At 36.9% G+C, this 13,198-nt stretch overlaps 2 protein-coding genes across 2 annotated transcripts in view; both read left to right on the forward strand.

Annotated features, from left to right (window-relative positions):
* The window catches only part of LOC306854576 (transmembrane O-methyltransferase homolog), a gene marked incomplete at its 5' end in the record, with an annotated part of 605,488 nt that overhangs the window by 401,750 nt on the left and 190,540 nt on the right, over positions 1-13,198 (forward strand). The window lies entirely within an intron of this gene.
* Positions 11,437-13,198, forward strand: part of LOC306853751 (cGMP-dependent 3',5'-cyclic phosphodiesterase-like) — a gene marked incomplete at both ends in the record, with an annotated part of 44,061 nt that continues 42,299 nt past the window's right edge. The window contains one exon of the mRNA XM_079391397.1: positions 11,437-11,507. Within this exon, the coding sequence (XP_079247523.1) occupies positions 11,437-11,507 (71 nt within the window). The remainder of the gene's footprint in view (positions 11,508-13,198) is intronic.

A 13,198-nucleotide genomic window follows, 5' to 3' on the forward strand; every position in this document is an offset into this window, starting at 1 on the left:
CTGAAGGACATCAGCACTCCAGGACCGACGTTGCCTACCCCTGCCATAGAAGAACCATTTTTGGTTCCACAAAGAACCATTCAGTCAAACGTTCTAGAACCATCTCTTTCTTAGCTTTTTATAATCTGAAGAACCTTCTTTCGCCACAAAGAAGCTTTTGTGAAACAGAAAGGTTCTTCAGATGTTAAAGATTCTTTCTGGAACCATTTAGACAAAAAGCTTGTTTGTCAAGCAGTGTAGTTGTGGTTTTCCGCGTGAGTTAGTAGTTGTTTTATATCAGATGAACTGTTGATTCTGTGATGCGACGGATGTTGTTCACAGTTTTATTTGAGGTTGCCCAAGAAAAGAAATCCTGATGGCAGCCGGTTGATCATTACATCACTGACATATCTACAGTCAAACCAAAAATTATTCAGACAGCAGACATCATTTTTGATATATTTTTACTAGTGTGTGCAGGACTCTAAAGTTCATTTCTGTAAGTGAGGATGGCAAAATAAAGTAAACTGTGTCATATTACACCTAAAAATTCTTCATACAGTGGACTAGCAGTAAAATATGGGATTAAAAAATATTCAATCACTTTGAGCTGAGCATGTTTTGCTGAAGTGTTTTTCTTTAATTGCTAATGCGATGTTTTTCCACCACAGACTGAACTAAATGAAGCATTGCTTGGTGATTGGTTGAGCTAAATTGGTTTTTATCTAATTGTGTTCTTATATTTAACATCTGACAGCTATTCAACCCAATTCATTACATACCTTTCTATCAGTTATCTGACTTTATCAAGATCAGTTTGTTCTGACGCAGTTTAACTCATATTTTATTACCATTTTCTAAACTATAGCGAATAAACTGTGATATAATGTGAGAAATGTTGAAATGTTCTCTGAATAAATTTTAGTTTGACTGTAATTTATTAGCCCAAATCGGCCACACAATGACATTTCCGTGATGGTTCGACTCAGAAAGTTTTGCATTTGTCAAACATCACTCAGGTTTCTATTGGAAATGTAAAAATGTGGTTATTTTAGCCAGAGCTGCTCACAGAAATGACACCCTGGAGCTTTAATAGGGCCTATCATTAAAGCAGCTGTGTTTCTGTAAATCGCTATCTCGGAGAAATGGCTCGCTTCGACCCTGTCTTTGCCTGTTCCTGACCTGACTTCTCTCTCTTGTGTCTCTCACATGATGTTAGGAGTGTTTCTGCATGATGCATGACGAAGGTCCAGATCTGCACTTCACTTTTGTTTTTTATACATGCACAAGGGTTTCACATCAGCAGATGCTTCAGGAAGTATTGGCCTTTGTGTCTGAAAATTTTAAGGAGTTTAAAAAAAAACATTTTCATTGTAAAATGTATATTTTGTATCTTCTATTAAAACCCCATGGCATTTCCACAATGTAATATTAAGTACAAATTTATATGTTCAAGATTTAATATATAATCTTTATATATTTACATCTAATTTATAGTGCATAATATATAATTTATATATGCATGTTTTGCAGTGTTAACTACCATCACAATTTTGAACAAAAAATCAAGTATTTCAAAGATTATGGATATGACATTCGCAGTCAAAACCTGAAACACACATTCTCATATGTATTCATTACCAATACCTACACTCTAAAAAATGCTAGGTTAAATACAACCCAGTGCTGGGTAAAATATGGACGAACCCAGCGATTGGTTGTTTAGGCCCAGCGGTTGGGTTACTGCCCAGAACTGTTGGTTGAGAACAACCCAGCATGTGTTCTGTCCAATATTTACCCAGCACTGGGTTGTATTTAACCCAGCATTTTTTTAGAGTGTATATTGGACCATCTCTTCATATCCAGACATCAATAAAGTATCAGTCTATAAATGATTAGGAAAATAGGATACACGTGTTACGGACGTGACAAAAAAAAGACCCAAATTTTTGGGAGACAACGCAGGCCTATTTGTAAGGCAAGTTTATTTATATAGCACATTTCATACCCAGTGGTAATTCAAAGTGCTTTACATAAAGGGAAGTGAAATAGTCATTAAAAATAATAATAATCGCAACAATAAAAACAAGGAATTAAAAAAGAAATCACAACAATAAAAACAAAATGATATAAAAATTGATTGAAAAAGAATTTAAAACAGTTAAGAATAGAAAATGATTATATATAGTGCAATCCGTTCAGATGTAGCACAGTGCTCATTCAACAAATGCAGTTAAACAGATGAGTTTTGAGTCTGGATTTAAATGTGTCTAATGTTTTAGCACATCTGATCTCTTCTGGAAGCTGCTTCCAGCATAATAGCTAAACGCAGACTCCCCTCCCCTGTAGACTTTCTATGGTTTACAATGCACAGCCCAGAAGCAACAATATCTGCCGGATGGAAAGGGTTGGCTATTCACAACAGAAAATATAGCATACATAGGCTATTTTTTAATGTTTTTGTGTTTCAGAGGAAAAATCAATGTTACGGACGGACATCTCTCCGTTACGGACGTGACAGTTCTGAAAGTGGAATTTATCCAACAATGGAAACACGTAGCTAAAATGCTTTAAAAACTTTAACAGAGACGTCTAGCCCCCAACAACTTAACTAGTCGTTCATTTAAGTCATTATTAACTAATCGCATGTTTATATTAAAGCTAATAATCCAATGAGTTTGAGTTTCGGTTCTTTTTTCTGATGCTTCCTGCACGTCCTGCTTTCATTATTTTACAAAAGCAAAGTTTTGTTGTTTTTATGAGTTTACAGAAATAAAATCAGTTTGGAACTGATTTTAAATTGCTTCATTATCAGGAAACAAAGCTGTTGCCTTGAAAATAAAAGCAGTGCGGTTGTATTGCGTACACCTAATTACACCTAATTGCGATTGACTTTTAATTCACGATTCACTAATTATTCACGAATTATTAATACATGATAAATGTAACTATTATAATTAAATGAAACATTATTCATTATAAATTATAATATTACACATAAATATATATATGTGTAATATTATAATTTATAATGAATAATGTTTAATTTAATTATAATAGTTACATTTATCATTTATTAATAACCAATGACATTTTGAGAATGAAGCATTTTCGATTAAAATAACAGTATTAATACAAATTTACATATTTGATATGTAATTTATAATATATAATTATATATTTATAGTATGTAATATGATAAATTATATTTTATTATGTATACTATTTAATTTAATGATAAGATCATAATATAATTTATCATTTATTAATAACCTAAGGCACTTTACCAATTAACCAAACATTCACAATTAAAATGGTATTTTATTATTAACACTAATACTTTTTAATATAGATATAGGTAACCTATGATAATTTAACAATTAAACATTTCAAATTAAAAATATTATTTAATTAGTAAGATTAATGCCAATATTTTTACTCAATATATAATTTATAAAATATAATTATATGTTATAATAATTTTTATTATATATTTATGTGTAATATTACAATTTCTAATGTATAATATAGAATTTAATTATTATATATTATTTTTTTTTTGTGACAAACTAAACTGAGTAAATTCAGTAATGTGAGTTGGTTGACTGTTAATTATATCAGTATTATGTCATAAGGACATGTGGCACATTAATGACTGATTCCTGATGATCACCCAATAATATTTGGATGGGAAACAAATCAATGTGCAGACAGAGATATTAGGAAAGAATTTCCCAGCTGAGAGTCCAGATGATGAGCTCAGAACTTTCTGGATTCCTTTTATTCTGGAGTTCACTGTTTGGACAAGGATTTTTCTAAGTTGTATGTTAGAAATATCACTAAAATAAAATACTATTTCAGTCTTTCTACTTCACAATTTCATGTTTAATTCAACACATTTGACTGTTTTTAAATGTTAAGTTTTAGTCATTTGTGATGCACTATTGACGTTAGATTTAAAATAAATTCTATTTAGCTTTCATTAATTTTATTTAATCTTTAGTTTTAGCAATTTTAGAAACTAACTTAAACTTATTAAACTGTAAATTATTATTATTTTTTACAGTTTTTAAAACAAAAGCTATTGGAGTACATTTTCAGTCTTTCTTCTTCAACATTTCATGTTTAATAAAAAAAATAAAAAAATGTAATTATTTGTGGAGAATTATAAGCAATTTCTGCTTGAAGATTGTTCTGCTTTATTTCATTTCCTAGAAAACATTTTAATGTAATTTTATGTAGTCCTGACTTTTTTTTTAATGTTTCTATTTAGCTTTCATTATTTTGTTATTTCAGTTTTATTTTTAGCAATTTCATTACTCACACTTATTTCAGTTAAAGTGTAAAACAGATTTTTTACGTTTTAAAGATTATTAGAGGCACTTTTTCAGTCTTTCTACATCTTATTAAAATGCACATTAATTCAATGCAGTTTTTCTTTAGTAACGATCTGTGAAAACGGCTTGAATATTTACGCTTTACTGCAGAGAATCGGTCACGCCTGAACTAAACAGCATATTTGAATGTAAAAAAGACTGGACAATTGTGTATTTGTGAATTCCCTACAAAAGTAGCAGATAAGAGTGTAGAATTTAAACTCTACGTTCATTCTGTCATCTCAGGGATTATTTGATTCACACACACAATATCTGCTTATTATTCAGCACACACACACACGCACACACACACACGGCACCGGAAGTGCATTGAAATGCTTTTGTTGTCGTGTGATAATAACGCGACTGAAAGAGGCAACACATTTGAATTTGGTTATTTTGGGCGCAGTAACACTCAGAGAGGAAAAAACACGTTTAACCCTCATTGATCAGAGCTACAGGTCAGAAACAAAAGAGCGGCGTGGGAGAATAGAGACGTGAACACCTGAATGCCATTAGACGTGTGCAGGTGTGCGGAGCAAAGCCATTTATCAGAAACACAGAAACACTTTCATCACACATTAGCATGAGAAAAACACATCTACATCAGAGCACTGACAAAGCATGAAAGACACACACACACACACACCCATTCATCGATGTTCATCTGAGATATACTCCATTCATTAACCATTATTTACTCACCATCATGTTGATTGTCTTTTTAAATGCATTCACATGCTCGTTCAAGAGTTTAGGGTCACTAAAACTACATTTATTTGAAAGAAAAAAACAGTAAAAATACTGATATATTTAAATGTAAAACAGCTGTTTTCTATGTGAATATCTGTTAAACTGTAATGTATTTCTGTGATCTGCAGCTGTATTTTCAGCATCATTACTGCAGTCTTCAGTGTCACATGATCTTCAGAAATCATAATAATATACTGATTTACTGCTCAACAAACATTTCTGATTATTATCAATGTTGAAAACAGTTCATGTTTTGTGGAAACCGTGATACATTTTATTTTTCAGATTCACAGATGAATAGAAAGTTCAAAAGAACAGCATTTATTTGAAATATAAATCTTTTGTAACATTATAAATGACTTTACTGTCACTTTTGATCAATTTAATGCATCCTTGATGAATAAAAGTATTAATTTCTTAATATTTTTGTTCAATAATAATGTAAAAACTAATGTGAGCCATTGTTGTGTTTTATTCACTCTAAATTTATTGTTTACCGTTAACCGCGTCAGGGTTATAAAAGTTAACTAAAACTAAAACCATAAAAATTTATTAAAATAAAACAAAAAATATAATAAACTTTATGGGAAAAAAATTTGTCTCGTTTCCAAGGCAGCATTTTTTACTTGTTTAGTTTAACTTAAAGTGCTAAAAAAAACTAAAGGAAAATAAAATAATAAATAGACAAAAAAAATAAATGGTAACAAAAACTATAACTGGGGTCGACAATATAATTGGCCCGGTGGCCCGGACGTACTTTTAAAACCGTCAGGGCCACCAGATCGCTCCAACCACTAGCCCGGTGGGGCCAGTAAAAATAATGCCTCAATTAAAAAAAGTCTAATTTCACATTAATTACCTGTGGTTCTGTGTTTTAATTTCTGTTTAATCGTCTCAGTAACCACCGCTAACACGTTACGTGATCCCGACAGCCTGCACCGCCTTGCTCGATCCCGCGGTTACGCGCGCAAACTGCACACTGCTGCTCAGCACCTACCTATAGCTACTATTAAGCTAGGCTACATGTTTCTGAAACCCCCATCACCCGGCCAAACGCCGGGTAAAAAAGAGAAGGCAAGGAAGAGAAAATCACCAGAGGAATTGAGGGAAAGCGAAAGGGAATACGAAAAGAAAAGGCAGAGAAAGTTTCAGCCCCAGTGGCGAGACCGCTGGAATTGGCTGGGCTTAGGGGTGTGCGATATGACGATTTTTGATCGTGGACGATAAAAATGTCTCCACGATCTGCTTTTGAAGAAATATGGTAGTATCGTGCTACAGCGCACATTATGTCAAATACAGTTCTGGCCTCCGTCTCTATATACTGTACAACAGGACATACAGCAGTAGAGTTACTCTGACAGGACACTGCACTTATTCGCGATCGCAAAAGTACATTATTTGCACACAAGCCTTGCTGGTTAAATGATTCATTCGCGCGCTGGTCTGACGTGCGCTTGTTCTGAGCACATACACCTGAAGCAACTTATTTTTTGCGCTAATACTGTCAAAACACACAAGGTTTACATACAGACGCAGTTGGTTATCTCTAAAATGAAAGTAAATAGTTAAGAGAGAAACGAATGCGCGCCTGTATATTAGATGCGTGCAGCTCTTAAAGAGACGGGACACTAAACGTGCTGTCGACTGTCATTAAAGGGATAGTTCACCCTAAAATGTAATTTCTGTCATTATTTACTCACTCACATGTTGTCCCAAACCTCTATTAATTTCTTGTGCTGAACCCAAAAGAAGATATGTTGAAGAATGAGGGTAACCAAACAGTTGCTGGTCTACATTGACTTTGATAGGAAAGAAAAATCCTATGGAAGTCGACCAGCAAGTGTTTGGTTTTCCACCTTCTTCAAAATAGCATTTATGTTCAGCAGAAGAAAGAAACTCATTCAGGTGTAAAACAACTTGAGTAAATGATGGTATAAAAATAAAACATTATGACAGAATTGACAGACAGATGACAGAATATTTATTTTTGGGGGAACTATTCATTTAACGTTAACAAAACACAGAGAAAAATCACTCACTATTCTTGACTGAAAAACTTTAACAGTTGCTTTAGGAATCAGTTTATCTAGTGTTTTATTTTTATATTTGTTCATTCAATTTCATTGAATGCTCTGCTAAATACACCTATTGTACCTGGAAATAAAGCACTGTTTGTTTTATTTGTATATTATGTGTATTTGTAATTTGTATCTTTGTTCTTATTAAAAAATAAGAAAGATAGAATGAACAAAGATTTTTATCTTCGCCCACTTTGGCCTAAATATCTGCCATGTCTTATTTTTTTTATTTTTTTTGTTACCTTGAAAGGTTTTGTCTTTCTAGTTTGGCTGTAATGCTCAGACAACTTGTAAAACCAACATGACAAAGAATCGTGATAAAATCGTGAATCGTGATATTAAAAAAAAAAAATCGTGATATGATATTTTTCCCATATCGCCCACCCATAGCTGGGCTACGATCAAGAAAAAAAAAAAGAGGCTTACTGTGAGCTCTGCAGATCAATGCCCACATATGCAGACAAGTAAGTTAGAGAAAAGTTAACATGTATGAAACCTATGGTATGAACATAATATAATGAATTGCTGTGTGACTACGGAGAATGAATCCTATGCAATAGGTTTATTTGCACTTGTTTCATGTTTTTGCACAGTTTTGCTGCACTTTGCACTAAACCTACCTTAAAAAAAATAAATGTTATTCATGTTGTTCAAGCAAACTGTTCTTTTTCGTGATTATTGGGATCAATACCCGACGCGTTGACCTGGGCCAGTGAACTTCAAAAGACACTGGCCCGGAGGGCCAGTGGCAAATTTCCCTTATTGTCTACCCCTGTATAAGTAATGCTGTAATCTGTCTGTGTGCCGCATGTTCACAGAATTGCTTGTGAGTTTCCAGTTCATCTCTGCTGCAGTTTTCTTAAGCTACGCAGTGTCCATATTCAGATTGTGTGTGTGTGTGTGTGTGTGTGTGTGTGTCCAGTCTCTAATCACACTACATAGTCATGTTGTCATGGAAACTGACGTGACGCAGGACTTTAGTTTGCTGTGTGGGTGAGAAAACTGTCATCCCTCTCTCTCTCTGTGTTTCTTTCTCTTCTCCTGGAGAATGTTCCGGAAATCTGGAAAACTTTCCACCCTTCTGTAGACCAGGAGGACAGTTGTGATGACAGATTGTTACACACACAAACACTGTTCACTGTCCAGAACAAAACTATTCGATACTGAAGGAGAAAGATTTATTCTTTGGCCAAGTGTTTGTATTTTCAACAGATAGATGTTTTACCAGCTGAGAAGTTCACTTTTAGAGTTTCATCCCTCTATCTGATGTGAGCATAAGTATTGGAACCGTTGCCTCACAGGTCTTTCTAAGTGATCAGCTGTGTCCTGTTGCATTAATTCTTCAGATATTACAAGCAGGGAATGTGTTGTATCAGTTATATCCATTACTTGCATTCGATGATGACACACACAAACCAGGATGAAGACGAGAGAGCTGACTTTGAGAGAAAAGCAAGCAATTTGGATGCTAAAAGAAAAGAGGAAGTCAGTTAGAGCTCTAGCAAAAACAAAGGGCATGGAGAAATCAAGAGTTTGGAAACCACCAGCGACACCAGCAATCAACAACGATCTGATCGTCTGAGAAAAGTTTTGGAACTGTGTTTATGGACCGATGAGACAAAGATGAACCTTTATCTAAGTGATGCGAAAGCAAAAATGTGGAGAAAAAAGGGAACTGCAATGATCCCAAGCATACAGCCTCATCTGTAAAGCATGGTGGAGGTGGTGTCATGGCATGGGCATGCATGCTGTCTCTGGAACAGGCCCTCTCAACTTTACTGATGACTTAATGTATGATGACAGGAGCAGAATGAATTTGGAAGGGTACAAAACCATCTTGCCTACCAATATTCAAGAAAATGCCACCAGATTCATTGGGAAGTGCTTCATATTGCATCAGAACAATGACCCAAAACACCCTGCCAGTTCAGTCAAGGAATTTATAAGAGCAAAGAAATGGAAAGTCTTAGATTGCCCAAGCCAATCTCCAGATTTAAATCTGATTGAACATGAATTTCACCAGCTGAAGAGGAGAGTAAAGGCAGAAACTCCCCAAAACAAGCAACAATTGGAATTGGCTGCATTAAAGGCTGGGAAAAGCATTTCAAAGGATGAGAGCAAGAGTCTGGTGATGTCTATGGGTCACAGACTCACTGCTGTGATTGTGTGCAAGGGATCTGCAACTAAATAATAGCTTTTAATCTTTTATATCTGCCTTATGTTCAACTGTCCCAATACTTATGCTCGCATCAATGAGTGGGATAAACTCTAAAAAAAATGTGCTGTTCTTTTTATTTGGTAAAACATATGTGTGTTGAAACGGCTAATAATAAAATGTGACATTCTGTAGTTTTGTCTCATGCATCTTTTAATCATATTTGCAAATGTCTCGACTCCACAGCCAACAGAGCACGGTGGGGTGTGAGCATGGGAGTCCCAAAATGGCCAGGAAGCACAGAGGAAGGGAATGGGCAGGTGGGAACAGGACCAGGTAAAAAGTTCATTGCTGGCCAGGGAGGTGCTGGTCTTGGAACCATAACTAGGAAACACAGAGGGTGGGAAGGGAGGGATGGGAGGGATGGGAGCTTGACTGGAGGTGCCTCCAGGTGCTGGGACTGGCCTAACTGATCTGGGCTTCCAGCTGGGCATAGTGTCAGGGGCAGTCTTGGGAGCGTTCTCTTGAACAGCGGAGATCTCCTCCTCAGCTTCAAGGACGGACACTGGACTTGACTGTAAAGTGCCCTTGGGGGCTGGAACCTGCACTGGGCTGAACTCAGGGGCAGGAGCCAACACTGCGACTGCTCCTTCTGGAGTGGATTTGGGAACAACTTCCTCAATAGCGAGCTCAGGGACTGCTATATACAACACACATACAGTAGTATCTGTAGCAAATTCAGCCAACACAGGCATAGAGGTAGTGATCTTGGTAGTCTCAGTGGAGACAGTAATTGGCCCGGCAGAATGTGACAAGTCGGGAACAGACCTTAGGGGCTGAGGGACAACACGACACATGACTGATTCTTGAATAACAGGAGTGTACTCAGTTGACTCTGGGAAGACAGAGGTTGACTTGATAGACTCAGAGGTGTCTGGTGCGAACTTCATTGACTGAGTGATGACTGTGGTTGACAACCTGCTCCTGGATAATGGTAGTGAAGGTGACTGATTCAGGGAAGACAGAAGTTGACTCTGGTTTGGAATTGACTGGAACTGACTGGATATCTGCCAACCTGGCCATCTTGGAAATGACTGAGGCAGGGTTGACTGGCTCTGAAATGACTGGAACGGGTCTGACTGACTCAGGAGTGATGGGAGTGGGCTTAACTGGGTCAATAATGACTGGAGTGGGATTGACATGCTCCGGAGTGACTGGAGCGGGCTTGACTGGCTCTGGAGTGACTGGAACGGGTTTGACAGGCTCCGGAGTGACCAGAGTGGGCTTAACTGGGTCAAGGATGGCTGGAGTGGGCACGACTGGCTCTGGAGTGACTGGAGTTGGCTTGGCTGGTATGGAAAGGTCGACAGTGTCCTTGACCATCTCTGGGAAAGCTGAGGTTGATTCAACAGATTCTGAAATAACAGGGACTGACTTATATGTCTGGGAGATGACATCAGTTGACTGAGTCATAAATGGATGCAGCAGACTGGAGAGCCCTCTTCCTTCTTGCGCTTCGCTTCTAAGTAGGAGTCAGAAGAGGATCTCGGTCTTGACTTGACAAGGGAAGTTGGGCAGAGTGGTTGCTGCATGCTGGCTCAGGCGGTGGAGGAGACATCCCCCACTGGATGCGATGACCAAGATACCTGGAGAAGTCCCAGAAATCTAAAATCTTGAGACCATCCATCTCCCACTTAGGCAGGGGATCTTCCAAGCAGTCATTAAAGATGTCCTTGAGAGTGGTGTCATCATAATCAAGCCCCCTTGACATGGTTCAGAAAAACTGGGTAAATGCATCTCCCAGCCCTGTTGACGAAGGTTAGTCAGACCTTGATGGCATTAGCAAAAGGGACTATGGATGAAAATTAGCCAGTGTTGGCTAAATCTGGTGCATTTTACATATTGTTTGTGTTATTAATGTGCATCCCAGTAACTCAGCCGACAGGACAGGACTGAAGACAGACACGTGACTGGAACAAAACTCAATAAGTAAATAGATGGGGAGCACTTCGTAGCTTAAGGTAGAAAGAAGAACTTGCAACACAGAGAGGTTAGAACAACAAATTGACAAAGCAAGAGGGAAAGGGAGAACCATATGAAGGAGAGGAGAGCACAAGGAACAGGTGAGAGCATTCAGACAAACAGGATCAGAGACATGAGTGGCAGGTGACAGCACTCAGACAAACAAAGAGAGAAAGAGAGGGACAGGTGACAACTCTCAACACAAACGAGAACTCAACGAGAACTAAACAAGGGGGCGTGGTAACGGGGAAACAAGGAGGCGGGACAGGAGGAGCACATGGCAGACACAAACAAAGACAAAAGGCTTGTTTGAGATGCACCTTGCCTCGCCTGTAATTTAGTCGAGAGTAGGCGGCTGCAGTGAGGGGAGGAGTGAAAAAACTGCAGGCAAGCCGGACACTTCCTGAATCTCGTTGTGTTGTTGGACTGCAAACGTCAGCAATGGAAGAGATCGCGTTCGCGTTCTTTATCGCACTTTGTGGATGCCTTTTATAATCAAAGCCATAATGAGAAATGAGGAGCACACAGATGCTGCACTAAATTTACTCTGTTATCCCTAATTATGGGTTAAACATTTCAGAGTGGGATATGGCACAGCTGATTAACCTAATTATGTGTATCCTTTTACCCCCCCAAAAAAAAATCTTTGGGTGAACTATCCCTTTTTTACATGAAACATATTCCATATAAATATATTACACAATTGTTTGTCACCTTAATGTAAATTTGAATTTCATGTTCAATGATTAGGAAAAGTGTGTACAGCAAATTATTATTCAAAATTAATATGAAACAAAAACACATTTTAAATTAAGAAATTATCATTCATGTGTGGGCTTTGTTTACTGCACTCCTGAAATAAGACATAGCCAGATAAAGATCTCAGATAAAACACACAAACATGTGTTGTAATTGCAAAACCGTCACATTAGATGTAGCCTATGCATGCATGTATTGATGCATAGGCATTTATTTAATGGAATAATGTTGTACAAAAATGCAAATGTACAAAATTAACACCAGCATACAATACATAAAGAGAAAATTACAACAAACAGGACTTCAAACCAAGAAAATAAAAATAAAAGGGTAAATAAATAAAGCACGTGTCCTAATTACTAATAAATTACTATAGAAAAAGTAAATAGTATTAGGCTATAGCTAATGGATTTAGGATTAAGGGGAAGAAATATCAGATGACATTCGCAGCCAATGAGCATTAAGCTGTGTCGTTAGCAAGTCGTTTCCCATGATGCTTTTGATCAGCGCAGTTGGTGGAGAGCAACTGCGCTCGACTGCAGAATCCGACACGTGCGCCTTGCGCTCGCGAGAGATCTTTGACATACGTCAGCATGACATCAGAGCAAGGCGGACCGCCCTCGGACACATTTCTAACCGGCATGCATCTCGCGCTGATCACCGGTGATCGGTTCTGCGCAGATTTTGCTCATCTCAAACAAGCCTAAAGCCATGTGCTCAAACACAAAACAAACATTGAAACATGGAACAAAGACAAGACAGTCAGGGGAGATCCCTGACAATATTATTTCAATCAACTATTCTAAATACTTATAGTTAAGTTTAATTTATTAAGTTTTTCATCTAATATATATATATTATTTTATTTTATGTCTACGTAATTTAGCAAAATATTAATATTAGTTCAATTTCATTTGTATTCATATTTAATTTATATTTATATATTTTTTATTTTATTTAAAAAAATTTTAACAACAATAACCCAGGTAATACTTCATAACAGAAGTAAACTGTATTTTCCACAAAGCAACACAGTGTTTGTGTGTGTTTGTTCAGTCTTGTCTCTGTGTTTAAGG

Source organism: Barbus barbus (assembly GCF_936440315.1).
Source record: "Barbus barbus genome assembly, chromosome: 34".
NCBI classification, from domain to species: Eukaryota; Metazoa; Chordata; class Actinopteri; order Cypriniformes; family Cyprinidae; genus Barbus; species Barbus barbus.